This window comes from Sander lucioperca, chromosome 14 (assembly GCF_008315115.2).
Source record: "Sander lucioperca isolate FBNREF2018 chromosome 14, SLUC_FBN_1.2, whole genome shotgun sequence".
NCBI lineage: Eukaryota > Metazoa > Chordata > Actinopteri > Perciformes > Percidae > Sander > Sander lucioperca.
In genome coordinates this window covers 8,147,814-8,168,401 of record NC_050186.1, presented here as the reverse complement: position 1 = coordinate 8,168,401, position 20,588 = coordinate 8,147,814, and the positions used below count along the sequence as shown (strand labels likewise).

Sequence of the window (20,588 nt, the reverse complement as noted above, 5' to 3'; positions counted from 1 at the left end):
GGACGCTCTCGTCATCAAGCTGCAGCTGCTGCACCAGCCGGTGATAGTCTCTGAATTATAACGGTCCTGGACGGTGTCAGGAACCCAAACTCTCTGAGTCCGGCCTCGACATCTTCTCCGCAAATACAACACAGCAGCACCAAACACAACACCTTCACGATGATCCATAATGACCCAGTGATACACATTTGAGGATGAGCGCAACTTTTATAGGAAATATTTTTGATCTACAACGCTTGTTTTAAGCAGGAATGCAATTCATTTGCTCACAGTAACACCGATTTGACCAATTGCGTCCAATAGCTGTTAAACTATTGGACGCCAAAGTGTCTAAAGCTTCCCCGTACTTTTTGACAAGCGTCCTTGACCGGGCGGCCACAGCAGCTCAAGTTGGCGGCGCTGTGTACGTACAGTAAACGGTGGTGTGTACGTACAGTAACTGTACGTACAGTTAACGGCGGTGTGTACGTACAGTTAACGGCGGTGTGTACGTACAGTAAACGGCGGTGTGTACGTACAGTAAACGGCGGTGTGTACGTACAGTTAATGGCGGTGTGTACGTACAGTAAACGGTGGTGTGTACGTACAGTAAACGGCGGTGTGTACGTACAGTTAATGGTGGTGTGTACGTACAGTAAACGGTGGTGTGTACGTACAGTAAACGGCGGTGTGTACGTACAGTTAATGGTGGTGTGTACGTACAGTTAATGGCGGTGTGTACGTACAGTAAACGGCGGTGTGTACGTACAGTTAATGGTGGTGTGTACGTACAGTTAATGGCGGTGTGTACGTACAGTAAACGGTGGTGTGTAGGTACAGTTAATGGTGGTGTGTACGTACAGTAAACGGCGGTGTGTACGTACAGTAAACGGTGGTGTGTACGTACAGTAAACGGCGGTGTGTACGTACAGTAAACGGCGGTGTGTACGTACAGTTAACGGCGGTGTGTACATACAGTCAGACTTTGAGTGTTTTACAAACTGTCATTGGTGCAGACGCTTCAACACCAAGCAGCCAGCTGGTATTTCAGTCAGAGAAGAAGAGAAAGTGAAAGACAGCGAGCAGAAGAAGAAGAGAGAGACAGAGACCTGGCCACCTGTTTGAGACCCTGGTAAGCCAAACCCAGAGCTGCAGGACAGACAGGTACAGAGAGACAGACAGGTACAGAGAGACAGAGACCTGGCCACCTGTTTGAGACCCTGGTAAGCCAAACCCAGCTCTCCATCTTCATTCAGATAGCACCAGTCCTGCAGAGTGCTGAAGGACAGACAGACAGGTACAGAGAGACAGACAGGTACAGAGAGACAGGGAGACAGACAGACAGGTACAGAGAGACAGACAGGTACAGGGAGACAGACAGACAGACAGGTACAGAGAGGCAGACAGGTACAGGGAGACAGACAGACAGGTACAGAGAGACAGACAGGTACAGGGAGAGAGACAGACAGACAGGTACAGAGAGGCAGACAGGTACAGGGAGACAGACAGACAGGTACAGAGAGACAGACAGACAGGTACAGGGAGACAGACAGACAGACAGGCAGGCAGACAGGGAGACACACAGAGAGACAGATACATACGGACAGGCAGACAGAGAGACAGACAGACAGGCAGGGAGGTAGGCAGGCAGGCAGACAAATAAGCAGAGAGAGAGACAGACAGAGACAGACAGACAGGCAGAGAGAGAGGACAGGAAGAAGAGCACACAGTGAGGAGAGCAGCAGAGGAAGATTAAGCAGACAGTCAACAGTGTTAGTTCCCCACCAAGACTGCTGAAGAAAAGCAACAAAACGTCAGAAAAAAACAGAAAGTAAGTTTAAAAGAGCAACTAAAACTTTGAAAACTCCCAAAAATACAACAACTAAAAAGCGACAGAAACCAGTGAAATGTTGCCGAGGGCAACGCGTTGGTGATGGCCGGCTCTGGGACGTTAAACATGAGCGCCTCTCAGTGGAGGAGGAAGGAACATCTCTCCATCTTCTACAGACTGAGAATAGAAACTGTCTCTTTACCCTCCTGACTCCTCCTCGGGTCACATTAGACCCCTTTATTAAAACTTTCTCTATCACAATAATGACAGAGTCACACATTTTTCTTTTGTTTACAGTAAATAAATAATTACAAATCTTAAAATCAAGTTCATAAAGTAACTTTCTTTGCATTCATTTGATTCCCAATCAAGATCCTCTGGTAAGAATGGCTTTCCATTGTTAATATGGACTTAAAAACTGTTCTGAAATGCAAAATAATAGAATTTTAATCATGTGATAAAACATGCGATTAATCGCGATTAACTATAGAAATTCAGTGATTAAAAAAAATAATCGTTTGACAGCCCTAATATATATATATATATATATATATAAATAAAACTACTATGACTATACTACAACTATGACAAAAGAACTACAGAAAAAGCTACAAAAACGCAGGAAAAAAATCAACAATTGTTGTTGTTTTATTAAAAACTCTGAAAAAAGTGACAAAAAAAACATCAAAAACGTTGCCTAAGGTGATAAAAACTTGTTAAAAAAAAGTGACAAAAAAATTGGAAAAATGTGAAAAAAATATGTTAAAAATTGACGAAAACATATTTAAAAAAACACCCAAAAAGTGACAAAGAAATTGGAATAAAATCGACAAAAACGTGGAGAACACTGTAGAAAAAGAACAACAAAAATGTTGAAATTTCGACCCAGAAAAACACAAAGTTGCAGGTCGACGGGACGACAACACACGGGTTAAATCCCAGAGGAGATGAGGTCACTTACTTTTTGGACTCACAGAGTCCGTGATAGGCCTTCAGAGCCTCGTCTCTGTCCAGCGGCTCGTTGCTGTTGTTGAGTTCAGGGACTTTATTCTCCTCCTGCTGAGACACAGACGCATTATTAACCCTCTGAGGTCTCAGGGCATCTTCACACCCCTTCTTAAATTCACCTTTTTAAGTCAAATCTGACCAATTTTCAAAAAGTTTCTATATCAGAAATTTGGGTTTCTTTCAACCAAATTTTCAAAATAAATAACGTGGATGGTCCCATACAACGCTCTCCACAAGTTTTACTCAATTTCACAGCATTTGAATTTTTTTTTATTATAAAAGAACGTTTAAAAAAAGTGACAAAAATGTCAGGAAAAGCTTAAAAAAGTGTGGGAAAAAACCCACAAAATGTCAAAAAGGTGCAGAAAAAAACGGGGAAAAAGTGACAAAAACATCGGTGGAAAAGCAACAAAAGAGTCAAAAAAGAGTTTAAATTTTGACCCAGAAAAACACACACACACACACACACACACACACACACACACACACACACACACACGTGTGTTTCACATCAAAATGTTGAGAACAAACTCAGCTTTCATATGCATCATATCAAATCTCTTTTGAAAACTAACTTTAACTTTTAATGTGTTGTACGAATTGTTTCGGTGTTTGAAATGACTTTACCAAAGTCTTAAGTTATATATGATTAAAATAGTTAAAATAAATATCTGAAATTAAATTTTGTAATATTGCTTTTTGAGTAGGAGCTTTGTCAAACACTGTTTGGAGCGTCTTTGGTTGTCAGAGGGTTCTGTTATGTTTCTGTGGCTGTAGTTAGGGTTGATGTATGAAATGTGTAGTTCTAGTTGGACAGTTCATGGCTTACACTGGGGTGTTGTGGCTGCTGTGATATGATTTCTTCATTACTTATCCTGTGCAGAGTAGAGTATGTTGTGTGTGGACATTGGACTGGAAACTGTGGATGAAATGTCTATTTGTATTAGTGTCTGTAATTCTGGGTGGGATGGGACACTGCCAGCGTGGCGGCTGCGTGGCGTTTTCTATGTCTTTCCACCAGAAAGGCGTCTGACGCGGTGCTGCTGCTGCTAGCCTTGTCTGGACACATGGATGTTTAAACATAAATATAAAAATTAATATATTCTGATCTGATTACAGCAAAGACAACGTTGACAGTATTGACGGCAAAATAGGCTCCAGAATATTTCCTTCTGTACTGACAGGTGCAACATTAGAAAATCAATTTTTTTTTAATGACATTTATATCAAAACCTCGAGACTTTCCAACATCAACATGTCATTTATTAATATGTATTAGTGTCTAAATGACATATAAACATCTTTTCCTATTCTATGTTGCCTGGAAACACTTCCAACTCGCTGGCGTGTGGCGTGAAAAATAGGCGTTGGTCCTATTTCTAGCATGCACGCGTTTTCTGAGACGTGCGTGTCACGCAGGCAGTGTGCACGCTCTGACCTGTTACCATGGGAGCCCAAATATAAACGGACACGCCACGCAGCCAGTGTGAAAGAGGCCTTATATATGATATTATATGGAAAGAGATGAACCGTACGATGCGCTGGTTGTTCTCCTGGAGCTGGGCGGCGCTGACGATCTGAGTCCTCAGAATCAGGACTTCCTCTTTGCGAGCGTCCAGCTCCTCATTGGCTGATTTCAGCTGACTCAGCAGCAGGTTGTAGCTGTCCTGCAGCTCGTTGGACGAATCGCTCCGGGACGCTCGCTCAGCGATGCTTTTCCTCAGATCGTTGAGGTCGTTCTTCAGTTTCTTGTTCTCTGACTCCAGCTCCTCCCTCTGCAGAGACATTCAGAGTTTACAGATAGAGTAAGGCTACATCTCCACCGCTACGTTCCCCCTCTCATTCCCCCTGCTATGGTGTTTCCCCCTCTCATTCCCCCTGCTCTGGCGTTTCCCCCTCTCATTCCCCCTGCTCTGGTGTTTCCCCCTCTCATTCCCCCTGCTCTGGTGTTTCCCCCTCTCATTCCCCCTGCTCTGGCGTTTCCCCCTCTCATTCCCCCTGCTCTGGCGTTTCCCCCTCTCATTCCCCCTGCTCTGTCGTTTCCCCCTCTCATTCCCCCTGCTCTGGCGTTTCCCCCTCTCATTCCCCCTGCTCTGGCGTTTCCCCCTCTCATTCCCCCTGCTCTGGCGTTTCCCCCTCTCATTCACCCTGCTCTGGTGTTTCCCCCTCTCATTCCCCCTGCTCTGGTGTTTCCCTTCTCATTCCCCCTGCTCTGGCGTTACCCCCTCTCATTCCCCCTGCTCTGGCCTCTGCAGAGATGTTTAGAGTTAACAGATAGAGTTAGGGGGATTAAATGATTCATGGTGCAGCTCTTCTAGACTTTCCAAATGTTATCGGACCGAATGGATCAAACTCTGGCAGTGAGACGAGTCACTCAAAATGTGTCTCCACTGATTTTACAGATGTCTCTTACTCCGTGTAAGTCTGAGGGCGGGGGGGGGAGACCTTTTGGGTCAGAGGGCATCATATGACAGGCCGGGAGTTGTAGTTCCCCTGTTAGTTTGGACGCTACACACTCAGAAACTGAATTACTGTTGTGTACCTAGAGGGGTTCAATGCTTGTCTCAGGAAAGACAACTGTGTTCCCTTCTCTTTCATTTTGTACCCTCAACTTAGTCAAAAGGTCCAGTTCTGGCCTCTCAAAAACCAATACTGTTCTCTTAAGGGAACATATTAAAAAGTGTCCCTGTAAGAACAGAAATGTTCTGGTCTTGTAGGTCTATTTTCTGAGGTTGTACACTTAAACTGCCTGTTAATTATCCAATAGGATGAGGAGGATGTGATTCTGGCTTTTTGTACCTTGAGGTTGTTGTAGGCCAGATCAGCGTTCTCCTGCTCCGAGGTGGGACTCCTCGGCTCAGAACTCTTTAAAGAAACGCAGAAATAAATGATTACAGTCGGATTAACTCTGACACGCTGTTCTGTAGGAAGGAAGGTGAGACACCACAGGTGAATACAGCATGACACTTTCACTGACTTTAAGACAATTATTTCTGCATAAAAGGTTTTCTAAAATGTTACATATAAATATGTAAATGAGGCATTATCTGATGCTAACTTTTGCTGACCATTGGAGAAATCTACAGACACAAACAGAAAGCGTAGTATAGCAGTGGTTTTCTTTCCACCGGTCTGAAAGAAGACATGTTATGGAAGATGAGTAAACTGAGAAATGTAGTTTTTGCCTGCAGTGTGTCAGTGCGTTTGGCGAGCTCCTCCATCTTGTCCACGTTGGCCTGCAGCCTCTTCCTCTCCATCTCCAGCTCTCTCACTCTCTTCTGCAGCTTCATGAACAGACTGATGTCCATCGCTGCCTTCTCCATGCCCAGATCCTGCACACCAAGGGGACACCACACAGGTAAACTTCACCTACAGCTGCCATGCCTGCACCTGATTGGAAGGCCTCACTCGCTTTTTTTGGAGCTTTTTTTTAATGTATTTGTCACGTTTTCAGACGTTTGTCATTTCTGTCAAAGCTGTGAGAACATTGTGCAGCTGCTGAGTCATCATTTCAGATCGACCACGGTCACTGTGAAAGATTTTAAAGCTGCTCTATGTGTTCCTGCATGACGTCACTTCTGTTGACGTTCCAAGTAAATACCAAAACAGAGCCAGCTCGCCCCTCCCCCCATGTTTCACTGTCACTAAGCCCCACCCCCTCCCTCAACCATCTTGTCTGTGATTGGCTGGAACGTGGTTTGTTGTATTTTGGTTCCCAGCCTGTGCCCCTAGTGTCTGTTTGAGGTTACGACCCCTGTGCTGTCTCCTCAGACCGGGCTTTTTCACGGTGCGTTCAGGGACCAGGCAGCTAGCGGATCAAGGAGAGATGCCTATGATTTGAGACTAAAATTTAATCGTGCTGAAACCATGCAGGAACTCATGGTGCTCCTTTAAGGAGTTTTCAGAAGACGGAGAGTTGAGTGTCCCGCTCCTCATTTGCATAAAGTTGAATCCAGGATACTTTATGTAAATCAGGGGCGTCCAGCTCGACTCTGTGCCTCTGGGAAACTCCTGAACATCCTTTAAAGTGACCGTTGTCAAACCTTCATGTATCCAGAAGTCAGACTGCTCCTGAGATTCAGACTCCGCCCCCCCGACTCACCTCCAGCTGCTGGATGGCGTCTTCGGTGTCTCCGACCTCGGACATGGAGATGGACGTGTAGTTGGAGTCAGACTCCAGGCTGCTCTGATTGGACGGGTTCCTCCGGTGGCCCGGCTGGAACTGGAGCATCATGGGAGAGTGAGTTCAAATGTTAGGGGTTAAACTAGAGCATCATGGGAGAATGAGTTCAAATGTTAGGGGTTAAACTAGAGCATCATGGGAGAATGAGTTCAAATGTTAGGGTATGAACTGGAGCATCATGGGAGAATGAGTTCAAATGTTAGGGTATGAACTGGGGCATCATCCTCAATCAAATCAAATCGTTATATAACCGTTAAAACTAAAAGAAAGTCTATATTTTCTGTATAAAAATAGACTTAGAAATGGCCTGCTGTCTAAAACATGTGATTTAGAAGCTGTCCTGTAAATATGATTACTCTGTCATTCATATTATTTCTAGCTGCATTTATCTTTGTTATGTTTACTTAACTTTTATGCAGACGGCTGAACAGATTGTCTTTGTACTCGGAGACAATAAAGATCTTTCTACTGTGTGTAAAAGGGATCTGATCTTAATAAAGATCTCTCTGCTGTATGTAAAAGAGATCTGATCTTAATAAAGATCTCTCTGCTGTATGTAAAAGAGATCTGATCTTAATAAAGATCTCTCTGCTGTATGTAAAAGAGATCTGATCTTAATAAAGATCTCTCTACTGTGTGTAAAAGGGATCTGACCTTGCTCAGCAACATTTCCTCCTTCAGGTTCTCGTATCTCTGCTCCAGTCTGGAGAACTCTTTCAGCAGGTTCTGGTAGCGCTGGCGCTCTCCGTCCAGCTCCGTCTGCAGAGACGCCTCACGCTGAGACGCATCGCCGCCGTCTACTGAAACACACAACGACATCCTTATCCTGAAACACACAGCTGTATCCTTATCCTGAAACACTAGAGATGCACCGATTGATCAGCTGGTGACCAGAATTGGCCAATTTTCACGTGATCGGCCATGACCGGCGACCGGTCAGTCTGACATATGCCGATTTTATGCCGGTCAAATCATGGATGTATTAAGAGAACTGGATACAGCATTCAGCGGGAAGCCCCGTTCATTTCAAGGAGAGTGCTCATGTTTGTGTTGTTGTAGCAACCGTGCAACATGCACGTTCATGAGCTTCTCTCTCGTGTCTCTTACAAGTATAGTTCCTTCTCTTAATACATCAAATAGCCATTTCATTGTCTAAAATATTCACTAACATTAAACATTGCGTTGTCGTTGTTCCTGATCGTTTACGTGCTTATCTAAATAAACGATGGATGTATTTAGACAACCAAGGAGATGTCATCATTATGTCGTGCTACTAGCTAGATACCTTAGCTAGCGCTAGCTACTAAGGTTAGCCTGCAGTCTTTGACATCTTCTTGTGTATATGTATTACTAAATGTCTAATAACAGTGAATGTTGTGTTGCACACCTTGCGTAATGTTGGTGAGCTGCAGGATCTTCTGGTTCATCTCTTCTTTTTCACTCTTCAGCAGAGAGTTCTCTCTCTCCAACTCCTCCACCCTCTGGGGAACAGGACAAGTCATGTGACCCAGCTGTAGCTAACTTACAGCCTGACGCTGGAGGCGTTATTTACGCTTCAGAAATCATAAATCCGAACAGAACGTGTAGAACGGAAAAAACATTTACAACAAATCTTTGATCCCTTCTTTAATAAGCACTCTGAACAACAGAAAGTAGAGCCTGTACAGCTGCTGGTCCTGTCTTATGAATGTGTGTTTGTTATAATAAATGTTGTTGTTGTGGGTTTTAACGAGCCTGTCCAAGGAAAGTGTCTGTCACTGCTTTGGACAGTCAGTCACTCAGTCAGACAGACAGACAGTCAGTGTGCTTGCCTGCCTCTCTGTCTGTCTGCCTCTCTCTCTCTCTCTCTCTCTCTGTCTGTCTGTCTGTCTGTCTGTCTGTCTGTCTGTCTGTCTGTCTGCCTGCCTCTCTGTCTGCCTGCCTGTCCGTCTGTCCGCCTGTCTGCCTGCCTGCCTGCCTGCCTGTCTGTCTGTCTGTCTCTCTGCCCGTCCGCCCATCCGCCCGCCCGCCTGTCTGAGTATCACAAACTAGTGTTGCCACAGAGATTATATTCTGCAATAATCCAAAATCCACCTGTCTCTGCCTGCAGCGCTACAAACCCCCTGAAGCATCCTGACCTGTTAGTTAGATAGTTAGTTATAGTATATGAGATATATATATATATATATATATATATAGTTAGTAATAGTAATAATGTATGTAATGTAATGTACCTGTTGCCGCCCTGTCTTCTCGACGCTGTGTAAGTTATAGTTATAGTATATATAGTGTAGTATATAGATAGTGATAGTATATATTTACCTGTTGCAGCTTAGATAGAAAGTTAGTTAGTATGATAGTAGTTTAGTTAGTTATAGTATATTAGGTAGTTAGTGTTAGTATATATGTATGTGTTTGTATATATATATATATATATATATATATATATATATATATATATATATATATATATATATATATATGTATGTGTTTGTATATATATATATATATATATATATACCAGTTGCAGCCCCGTCTTCTCGGCGCCGTGCTCCTCCTCCAGTCTCTTCCTGTCGGCAGTGGCGCCCTGCAGATCTTCTCCCAGCTTCGCCAGCTCTTCCTGCAGCGAGGCGATCTGATTGGCTCCTCCCTGCTGACGGACCTGCTCCAGCTGTTTCTGCAGCAGCTTCACCTCCGTGCCCAGAGAGGCGTTGACCACCGCCAGCTGATCCCTCTGAGCCCGGAACTCCTGGGACTGAAGGAGAGGAAAAGAAATCTTTATCAGGTCAAACACACCGGGGCCGGCAGCATTATTATTACCAGGGGTTCAAGCCCTGAGTACCAAACACATATATACTAGGGATGCACCGAATCCAGATTTTTGGGGTTGGGCTGAATACTGACTCCCCTGGTTGAGATTCTGCTGAATCCTCGTCCCATCCTCAGTCCATGAACACAGTAAACTCATTAATGAAGTAAACAGAGACTGTCCTTCCTTTGCCGTACCTGAAGTTGCTGCATTCTGGCTGCTGTCTGTAGATTCCTTCATCACAACTCGTATTCTTCCAGATATTTCCTACCAGATGTTGTAACAGCGGTGATGTTGTGTATAGTTTAGGGTCCTCGCCACCACCAGACTAATCAGCATTGTAAATTCAACATGTAGCTGGACTTGAATGGCCTTCTTTTGACTGAAAGTTCTGCCAAACTACACTTCTTCTGCTCACCAGTTCCATTTCCACTTTCTCTCAGCCTACTGCATTGATCGCTCCACCTACGTAAACACCTTCCCGTAATCAACGGCGCCGTCATTACGGCGACCAGCGTAGCGCGCGGAGTGCAAGCGTAGGGTTCGGTTTGCTGGGAAAACTTCTGAGGTTCGGCAGAAACCTAACCCCGTCAAAAAGCCCAATATTCAGCCCAATCCAAAGCCCAATCCTGGATTCGCTGCATCCCTACTCTAAGTATATAGTTTGCTGAATACAGGTGGTGTGCATCTCTCTGTGGAGGGTTTTTATACTTTCACAGTGTTCATATAGCACCTCCACCTTCTTCATAATCAAAAAAACATAAAAATCTCCCATATTACAGTATGGGACCTTTAAAGTGACCTCTGTCTGCGTACCTGGTCGTCCATCTTCCTCTGCAGCTGGACGATCTTGTTCTCCATGCCGCTGTTGAGTTTCTTCAGATGTTCGGCGGAGCGAGCTTCGATCTTCAGCTGCTTCAGCTCCCGCTTGGCTCGCACGCGCCTGAACCCACACTGGATGGTGATGGCGGCGTCGCGTGCCCGCCTGAACTTCCTGCGCTGCAGCCAGCCGCGCACGCTCCGCTGGATGATCATCGCTTTGTGGTGCAGCAGGAACTGTAGAAGAAGAGTCACAAACACAGATTGAGGACGCTTTCACACCTGGGTTACTGAAGTCAACTCAAACTACACTAAAACTAACAAACACTCTGAAAACTAACCCTAACTACACTAAAACTAACAAACACTCTGAAAACTAACCCTAACTACACTAAAACTAACAAACACTCTGAAAACTAACTCAAACTACACAAAAACTAGCAAACACTCTGAAAACTAACTCAAACTACACAAAAACTAGCAAACACTGAAAACTAACTCAAACTACACCAAAACTAACAAACACACTCTGAAAACTAACTCAAACTACACTAAAACTAACAAACACACTCTGAAAACTAACTCAAACTACAGTAAAACTAACAAACACACTCTGAAAACTAACTCAAACTACACTAAAACTAACAAACACTCTGAAAACTGAAACGGAATAATAAAAAGAAAAGCTGGGACGCTGAGTAAGGGAACAATAGGTCGAAAAGGAGACAAAAACATTGGAAAAAGGAACAAAAAATGCAGCAAAAATGTCGACAAAGGACAAAAAGGAGACAAAAAACATCGAAAACTATCTAATACACTCTGAAAACTTGGACAGAATTATAAAAAGAAGAGACTGAACTGTTGCCTTTTTCGACACTAAATCAGGCAACAAAAGGCAAAATGGAGACGCGACCAGGCGACAAAAACTGAAAACTAACTCACACTGAACTATAACAACTTGATCAGCAGAAGAAGAGTTAACACTCAGAGACTGTAAACACATTCCACCGAGAATTGGAAACACTGTGCCTCCAATTCTCTGTCACACACACACACACACACACACACACAACACCAAAACACACACACACACGCACACACACACAACACCAAAACACACACACACCAAAACACACACACATGCATGCACACACACACACACACACACACACACACACACACACACACACACACAAAAATGTTTGTTTCACTATCTTTGTGGGGACCCGTCATTGACATAAAGCATTCCCTAGCCCCTTACCCTAACCTTAACCCTTACCCTCACCCTAACCATAACCTAATTCTAACCCTAATCCTAAAACCAAGTCTTAACCCTCAAACAGACCTTTAACCTTGTGGGGTCCAGCATTTTGGTCCCACAAGGCTGTGCAGACCCCACAAGTATACTGGACACCCCGGTTTTTGGACCCCATGAATATAGTAAAACAAGCGCACACACACAAGTGCACACACACACACACACACACACACACACCTCCCGGTAGATCCTGCGGGTGAACATCCCTCTGGTGAAGGCCTGGATGGTGACGACTGCCCGTCTCACCCTCAGATAGACCCGTCTGTCTCTCACCATGCGGTACTGCTTCTGACAGACGAGCGCCGCGCGGCTCTGACGCAGGAACTCAGCCAGTCTGAGGAGACACAACACACATCATAATCATATGACATCATATCCTCCTAATGTCTCTGAGCTAGAGACTAAACAAGACATGTGAGGATGTCATCTTGGGCTTCAGGAAACACAGATCAACATTTTAGAGACAGAACTACTCATCCATTCATCATCCATTCATCATGCATACATCATCCATTCATCATCCATTCATCATGCATACATCATCCATTCATCATGCATACATCATGCATACATCATCCATTCATCATCCATTCATCATGCATACATCATCCATTCATCATCCATTCATCCATACATCATCCATTCATCATCCATTCATCCATACATCATCTATCCATCAATCATCCATCCATACATCATCCATATATCATGCATTCATCCTGAGAATAACGGCACAAACACAGAACTAGTGACAAGGTCGAAAAAAGACAACAAAAATATCAGAAAAACGCTCACGCTCACACTCACACTCACACACACACACACACACTTTGCAAAGAACGACAACACAAAAACAACAAAAAAACAGAAAAAGTGACAAAAGGCAGAGAGACCAAACAACTAATCCATTAATATATAAAATAATCCAAACATGAATCCACCATGATGATAATCAGGAGCTGAAAGACTAAAAACAGCGAAAAAAAACGTTGTAAAAACATAGACGCCTGTCTGTGGCGTTCTGACCTGCGGGCGAGGAATCCGCGGCCGTATCTCTGCAGAGTGACGGCAGATTTTCGGATCTTGCGGTATCGAACCCTGGCCAGCCAGCCGCGGACCGTCTTCTGGATCTGGATGCAGGCCGAGCGGAAGCGGTCCGCCCGCAGCTTCTCCAGGTACGCCACCTGGCCCGCCCGGAAGAAGATCTTGGTCTTACCGAACTGGAACATGTCCGCCTCCTGGGACATCAAGACAGACACACAACTCAGAGACACACAACTTAGAGACACACAACTCGGAGACACACAACTCAGAGACACACAGCTTAGAGACACACAACTCAGAGACACACAACTCAGAGACACACAACTCAGAGACACACAACTCAGAGACACACAACTTAGAGACACACAACTCAGAGACACACAACTTAGAGACAGACGCACAACTTAGAGACACAACTTAGAGACAGACGCACAACTCAGAGACACACAACTCAGAGACACACAACTCAGAGACACACAACTCAGAGACAGACGCACAACTTAGAAATACAGCAGAAAAACACTCACACACACACACACACACACACACAGACACACACACACACACACACACACACACACACACACACACACACACACACACACCTTGATGAGCGTCTCCAGCAGGTTCCTACACACCAGCTTCTTATCGGCTGTCGTCATGTCTGACTTCTTCACCAGGACTCGGTACCTGTTGAAGAAGTCTGGGTACGTCCACCTGGAACACACACAGCTCCCTTTACTTCCTCTGGTTCTCAGAGAGGTAAACATATTGAGAAGAAAACACCTGAAGCTACAGCAATGAGCAACAAAAATGTCTGAAAAAAAAAAAAAAAAAAAAAAAAAAGCTTCTAATAGGTCAAAAAAACGTCAAGAACTACAGAAAAAGCGCCAAAAAACAGTGCAAAAAAAACACCAAAACAGTGGTAAAAAAGCTACAAAACTTCAAAATAACGCTGAGAAAAAGCGACAAAACCAGCTGAAATCTTTCCTAGGTCTCCAGACTGGTTTCTGGGATGGACCCTGTGTGGACGGGACGAAAACAGTAAAATGTCTCAACGCGTTCTCGTAACTTCTCGAAAGTTTGGAGAAGCACGTCCTTAGGGTTACACTCTTCCACCTCCGACGAATAAATGCATTTTCCATCCAAAATGGCTGACTTCCTGTTGGGTTTAGAGTATAGCTCCAAGAGGCTTTTCTATAAGTCTGGTCATCATACATCAGCATACCAAGATTCATACGTCTAGGGGACTCTCAGAGCGGGGGCTACTTTTTTAAATGTTGTAGGGGACAGATGCAATGTGTCGGGGTTTAGACGGAGTACTGAAGCCGTTATCTCTGATCCGGCCCGTGGCGTGATAGGCAAAGTCTAGCGGCGTCGGCAGTCCACACGGGAAAAGGAAAGTTAAAGATATTAAGAAGAAAAAACTTAGGCAAAAACATCGGAAAGAAAGGTAGGAAAAAACACCTAAAGACGTCAGCAAAAAGCAACAAATGTTGGGAAAAGTACCAAACGTTAAAAAAAGTTTCTATTATGTCCACACACAAAAACAAAATCGCAAAAACAACAAAAAAAGCTTAAAAAACGTGAGAAAAACCCCCACAAAAAGCTGCAAAAAAGCATTAAAAACGCAGAAAAAAATAAATAAGTCAACGTCGAAATAAGTTACAAAAACGCTGAAAAAAGCGTCAAAACCAGCTGAAATCTGGCCCAGGGCTCCCGATTGGTTGGACCGCCTCTGGCCTCCATCTCACTCAGCTGTTAGTCAACTCCTTCTTTAAAAACGGCCCGAGCTCCTCCTCTATCTCTCGTTCACAGCGTTTAGTTCCTTCTTCATGTCCGTGTGGCCCCAGATTCTCCCGTCTTCCATTTATATTTCCCCATCAGTTATGAAAATGGGGAAAATGTCATCAGTTAATATGACGTTTCCCTGTCAGTTTCTAACTGTAAATGACTGTTTGGATTCACTGAAGTCTCCCAACAACACAAAGTGATAAGTTTAGTATGGAGTACTGAAACCTGGCAGCAGATGAACTTTAAACGTGTTCTTCCTGCTGTTAACACGTGGCACACGGTTATTAGATTTCAGGAGAAATGTCCTCGTGACTCAGCAGCAAAGAAACGCTCAGAGCAGAGAGACGTCTGAGTCTGAGGCACAAACTCAAATCTCTCTGAACAACATTCGCTCCGTATCTGGCAAGATTTACAGAGTGATCTGATCTGAGAGACAGCAGATATTTACAAAAAGTCACAATATTTTGAAAACTAAAAGTCTGAATATTTTGAAAACTAAAAGTCTGGATATTTTGAAATCTAAAAGTCTGGATATTTTGAAATCTAAAAGTCAGAATATTTTGAAATCTAAAAGTCAGAATATTTTGAAATCTAAAAGTCTGAATATTTTGAAAATTATAAAAGTCTTATAGTATTTTGAGAATAAAGAGACTGACCTGTCACCTTTTTCGACAACAGGCAACATTAGGTCGAAAAAGATTAGACAAAGGTGAAAAAAGATGACAAAAACGTCCGGAAAGCTGACCAAAAACGTTGGAAAAGGCAACAAAAAAGGCAGGATGTCTGACCTGGACGGGTACAGAGAATAACAGAAGAAGAGTCTGACCTGGACGGGTATCCGGCGGCGCTGATCCGGATCGTCTCCAGGACGCCGCAGGCTCGCAGCTGCTGCACCGCTCGCCGCGAGTCAAACCTACAGAAACACAAACATTCACATCATGTTCATCTTTTTATTCAAACGTCCTGGCTGAGACAGGCAGCTGGACAGACACACAGACACACACAGTCACACACACACACAGTCACACACACACACACACACACACACACACACACACACACACACACACACACACACACACACACAGTCACACACACACAAAGTCACACAGACACAGTCACACACACACACACACACACACACACACACACACATTTAAAATCATCAGACTAAAGTCCAACCCAATCATGAACACATCAGACCAGATGTTACGTAACATCCTTCCCATCTTTTAAAAGTTGTAAAGTTTTCTGAAGGAGCAGAAAACTTTACAGCCTTTTTCTCCGGTTCAGTTCAGACAGCGAGAAAAGATTTAAGATTTAAAAGAAAGTTGAGTTTAACCCTCAACTCTTCGTCCTACCTCGTCTTCGTCTGTTTCTTTGACATCACTGAGCTGCAGTCTGTTTACAGCTCAGTCTCAGAGACACAGTCATCCAATCAGAGCTCAGAGTCTCAGAGACACAGAGCACGTGACCCAGTCATCCAATCACAGCCCAGCATGATGTCACAGAGAGACAGACAGCTCATCTGCAACATTTTTGTCGCCGTTTTCAACGTTTTTTTTTTTTTTTTTTTTTTTTACATACTGTTTTGTATCTAAGCGCGTTTTCAGACCGATACTTCGGCTGCAACATTGCTGCGTTTTTCATTTGGTTCAACATGACATCATGACTTTGCGTAAACATACACGCCACTTTCCTAAAGCCAAGGGGCGTGTTATCTGGACGCATTTTGAGCTATCCGCGTGTATGTCTACGCTGTATACAGCGGATGTAAACATACACGCCACGTGGCGTCGCCGTGTTAAGTTGAGTTTAGGGAAAGAACATTGGGAAAGGCTTTGGTAACAATAAAAAAATGACAAAAACATGACGGTGAACAACGTCACACGCTTAGGGAAACAATTAACGGTTGGGTTTAGGAAGAGAACGTTGGGGAAGGCTTTATTAAAAATAAAAAAAATGGTTGATAAACGCCACACACGATCCCGGCTCTGCCAGGTGAAAGTCCTGTGTTTTACCCATCCGCGGGCCTCCGTCCTTTTATACTACTCGCTACGGCAATGATTCACATGTAATGTAAGTCAATGGAGGCCAAATGGCGTTGATAAACACGCTAAAAAACGATTGTGCATCTTCATAACACGCAAAAATGGCATACGAATTGGCATGTCATACATACGCCACTTAGTTTGGTTGGGTTTGCGTTCACACGGCACCAAACACTGTAAACATACGTCACACGGTGGAGACGGCCGCTGGTCTGTTGGACACAATATCTGAAACACTTCTGCTCTCATAAATAATGAAGGAACAGCACATTAGTTAGCCTGGCTCCGCCCTCCTACGTACTTCTGCTCAGTTTTCATTTCCCTTCAGTACTGCGTCTGGGTTTGCAGTATAGTCTTGGGTTTTCTCAACCAATCTTTACCGGTCCAATCAGTGAACAGAGGGAGTGGCTGAGAACAATGACGTTGAGGTCGTGCTCTAGTTTGAGTTGTAGTTCCGTAATGGCGGCGGAGAAAGATGTGAGCGAAGCCATTCGGTCCGTTGTGGCAACGCTGCTGAATATCCAGAAGTTAAAGCCCTAGCAAGAACAATCTTTGCTGAGTTGTGTTGGGGGCCATGATGTCGGGGTTCGGGAACAGTTTGATTTTCCAGCTCGCTCCGTTAGCGGTGAAGGAGTTAGCTAAGGCTAACGCTAGCGGTGCTAAGCCAACGTCACGACCAAACGTTCTTTCTAAAATAATGATGCTGTAATAATGAATGAATTAAGTGATGGATTCTAAACATTTAAATGTTGTTTAAAAAGGTTGTTTAGTGAATTTATCACTGCCGGCGCTGTATTGTTCCTCTTTATATACAGTCATGTGAAAAAATTAGGACACCCACGCTAAAGTTGACTAAAAAGAGGAATAAAAAAATCATCTTTTGCAAATTGATCTTAATGCCTTAATTAAAAAAATGAGGAAAAATTCAACCTTTAAGGAGACCAATTTTCTTTGTGAATGAATAATGTATCTTAAATAAATAAATGTTCTTCCTTAAAATACCTAGAGATTGGCATGGGGTTCTTTCCATAAAATCATCTCTCAATGCCAATCAAACCAGCTATTAGGCTAACTGACATAAAACCATGTTAATCTCTAGGTATGATGAAGGGTATGTGATGATGTGGGGGTATGGTGAAGGGTATGTGATGATGTGGAGGTATGGTGAAGGGTATGTGATGATGTGGAGGTATGGTGAAGGGTATGTGATGATGTGGGGGTATGGTGAAGGGTATGTGATGATGTGGGGTATGGTGAAGGGTATGTGATGATGTGGGGGTATGGTGAAGGGTATGTGATGATGTGGGGTATGGTGAAGGGTATGTGATGATGTGGAGGTATGGTGAAGGGTATGTGATGATGTGGGGTATGGTGAAGGGTATGTGATGATGTGGGGTATGGTGAAGGGTATGTGATGATGTGGGGGTATGGTGAAGGGTATGTGATGATGTGGGGGTATGGTGAAGGGTATGTGATGATGTGGGGGTATGGTGAAGGGTATGTGATGATGTGGGGTATGGTGAAGGGTATGTGATGATGTGGGGTATGGTGAAGGGTATGTGATGATGGGGGGGTATGGTGAAGGGTATGTGATGATGGGGGGTTATGGTGAAGGGTATGTGATGATGTGGGGTATGGTGAAGGGTATGTGATGATGGGGGGGTATGGTGAAGGGTATGTGATGATGTGGGGGTATGGTGAAGGGTATGTGATGATGTGGGGTATGGTGAAGGGTATGTGATGATGTGGGGTATGGTGAAGGGTATGTGATGATGGGGGGGTATGGTGAAGGGTATGTGATGATGTGGGGGTATGGTGAAGGGTATGTGATGATGTGGGGTATGCTGAAGGGTATGTGATGATGGGGGGGTATGGTGAAGGGTATGTGATGATGTGGGGTATGGTGAAGGGTATGTGATGATGTGGGGTATGCTGAAGGGTATGTGATGATGTGGGGTATGGTGAAGGGTATGTGATGATGTGGGGTATGGTGAAGGGTATGTGATGATGGGGGGGTATGGTGAAGGGTATGTGATGATGTGGGGTATGGTGAAGGGTATGTGATGATGTGGGGGTATGGTGAAGGGTATGTGATGATGTGGGGGTATGGTGAAGGGTATGTGATGATGTGGGGGTATGGTGAAGGGTATGTGATGATGTGGGGTATGCTGAAGGGTATGTGATGATGTGGGGTATGGTGAAGGGTATGTGATGATGTGGGGGTATGGTGAAGGGTATGTGATGATGTGGGGGTATGGTGAAGGGTATGTGATGATGTGGGGGTATGGTGAAGGGTATGTGATGATGTGGGGGTATGGTGAAGGGTATGTGATGATGTGGGGTATGGTGAAGGGTATGTGATGATGGGGGGGTATGGTGAAGGGTATGTGATGATGGGGGGTTATGGTGAAGGGTATGTGATGATGTGGGGGTATGGTGAAGGGTATGTGATGATGGGGGGGTATGGTGAAGGCTATGTGATGATGTGGGGGTATGGTGAAGGGTATGTGATGATGTGGGGTATGGTGAAGGGTATGTGATGATGTGGGGGTATGGTGAAGGGTATGTGATGATGGGGGGGTATGGTGAAGGGTATGTGATGATGTGGGGTATGGTGAAGGGTATGTGATGATGTGGGGTATGCTGAAGGGTATGTGATGATGGGGGGGTATGGTGAAGGGTATGTGATGATGTGGGGGTATGGTGAAGGGTATGTGATGATGTGGGGTATGCTGAAGGGTATGTGATGATGTGGGGTATGGTGAAGGGTATGTGATGATGTGGGGTATGGTGAAGGGTATGTGATGATGGGGGGGTATGGTGAAGGGTATGTGATGATGTGGGGTATGGTGAAGGGTATGTGATGATGTGGGGGTATGGTGAAGGGTATGTGATGATGTGGGGTATGGTGAAGGGTATGTGATGATGTGGGGGTATGGTGAAGGGTATGTGATGATGTGGGGTATGCTGAAGGGTATGTGATGATGTGGGGGTATGGTGAAGGGCATGTGATGATGTGGGGGTATGGTGAAGGGTATGTGATGATGTGGGGTATGGTGAAGGGTATGTGATGATGTGGGGTATGGTGAAGGGTATGTGATGATGTGGGGGTATGGTGAAGGGTATGTGATGATGTGGGGTACGGTGAAGGGTATGTGATGATGTGGGGTATGGTGAAGGGTATGTGATGATGTGGGGGTATGGTGAAGGGTATGTGATGATGTGGGGTACGGTGAAGGGTATGTGATGATGTGGGGTATGGTGAAGGGTATGTGATGATGTGGGGGTATGGTGAAGGGTATGTGATGATGTGGGGACCAAGGGAACTTTATCAGGATGCATAGTATCCTGGATGCATGAAATAACTGGCCTTTCAAAATAAAAGTCTGCCTGCCTCTATGGGAATTTAACATAGGGGTGTACTGACTTATGCCCCCTGTATTTTAAGGAAGAACATTTATTTATTTATGATACATTATTCATTCACAAAGAAAATTGGTGTCCTTAAAGGCTGGATTTTTCCTCATTTTTGTAATTAAGGCATTAAGATCAATTTCCAAAAGATGATTTTTTTTATTCCTCTTTTTAGTCAACTTTAGCATGGGTGTCCTAATTTTTTCACGACTGTAGATGTAAAAATGTTAGGCGCTGCTCTGGGGGTACGTGGCTTAAAAACACAATTCAAAGGGGGAACATTATTGAAAAGAGTTTGAGAAGCGCTGCCTTAGATCATATACTAAAGAACAGGAAACTCTGTGCAAGGTTGAATCAGT

General features: G+C 44.2%; 2 protein-coding genes across 10 annotated transcripts in view; both read right to left on the bottom strand.

Annotated features, from left to right (window-relative positions):
- LOC116057126 (deoxyribonuclease-2-beta-like) overlaps positions 1-20,588 on the bottom strand; it is a 240,191-nt gene that overhangs the window by 114,068 nt on the left and 105,535 nt on the right. The window lies entirely within an intron of this gene.
- Positions 1-20,588, bottom strand: part of myo5b (myosin VB) — a 77,663-nt gene that overhangs the window by 17,807 nt on the left and 39,268 nt on the right. For 3 of the 6 annotated variants that reach the window (XR_004895107.1, XR_004895109.1, XM_031309511.2), the window contains exons 17-29: positions 15,591-15,677; positions 13,576-13,687; positions 12,953-13,164; positions 12,104-12,260; positions 10,606-10,845; positions 9,502-9,735; positions 8,389-8,482; positions 7,656-7,801; positions 6,921-7,040; positions 6,004-6,150; positions 5,618-5,683; positions 4,354-4,593; positions 2,772-2,869 (exon numbers count right to left, since the gene is read on the bottom strand). Coding sequence is in view for 2 of the 6 variants with exons in the window: in XM_031309511.2 (XP_031165371.1) it covers positions 2,772-2,869; positions 4,354-4,593; positions 5,618-5,683; positions 6,004-6,150; positions 6,921-7,040; positions 7,656-7,801; positions 8,389-8,482; positions 9,502-9,735; positions 10,606-10,845; positions 12,104-12,260; positions 12,953-13,164; positions 13,576-13,687; positions 15,591-15,677 (1,953 nt within the window). In the remaining 4 variants the exon portion in view is untranslated. Of the gene's footprint in view, positions 1-1,179; positions 1,258-2,771; positions 2,870-4,353; positions 4,594-5,617; positions 5,684-6,003; positions 6,151-6,920; positions 7,041-7,655; positions 7,802-8,388; positions 8,483-9,501; positions 9,736-10,605; positions 10,846-12,103; positions 12,261-12,952; positions 13,165-13,575; positions 13,688-15,590; positions 15,678-20,588 lie in introns of all 6 variants that reach the window. The other 3 variants (XM_035991867.1, XR_004895108.1, XR_004895110.1) reach the window with 3 other exon arrangements.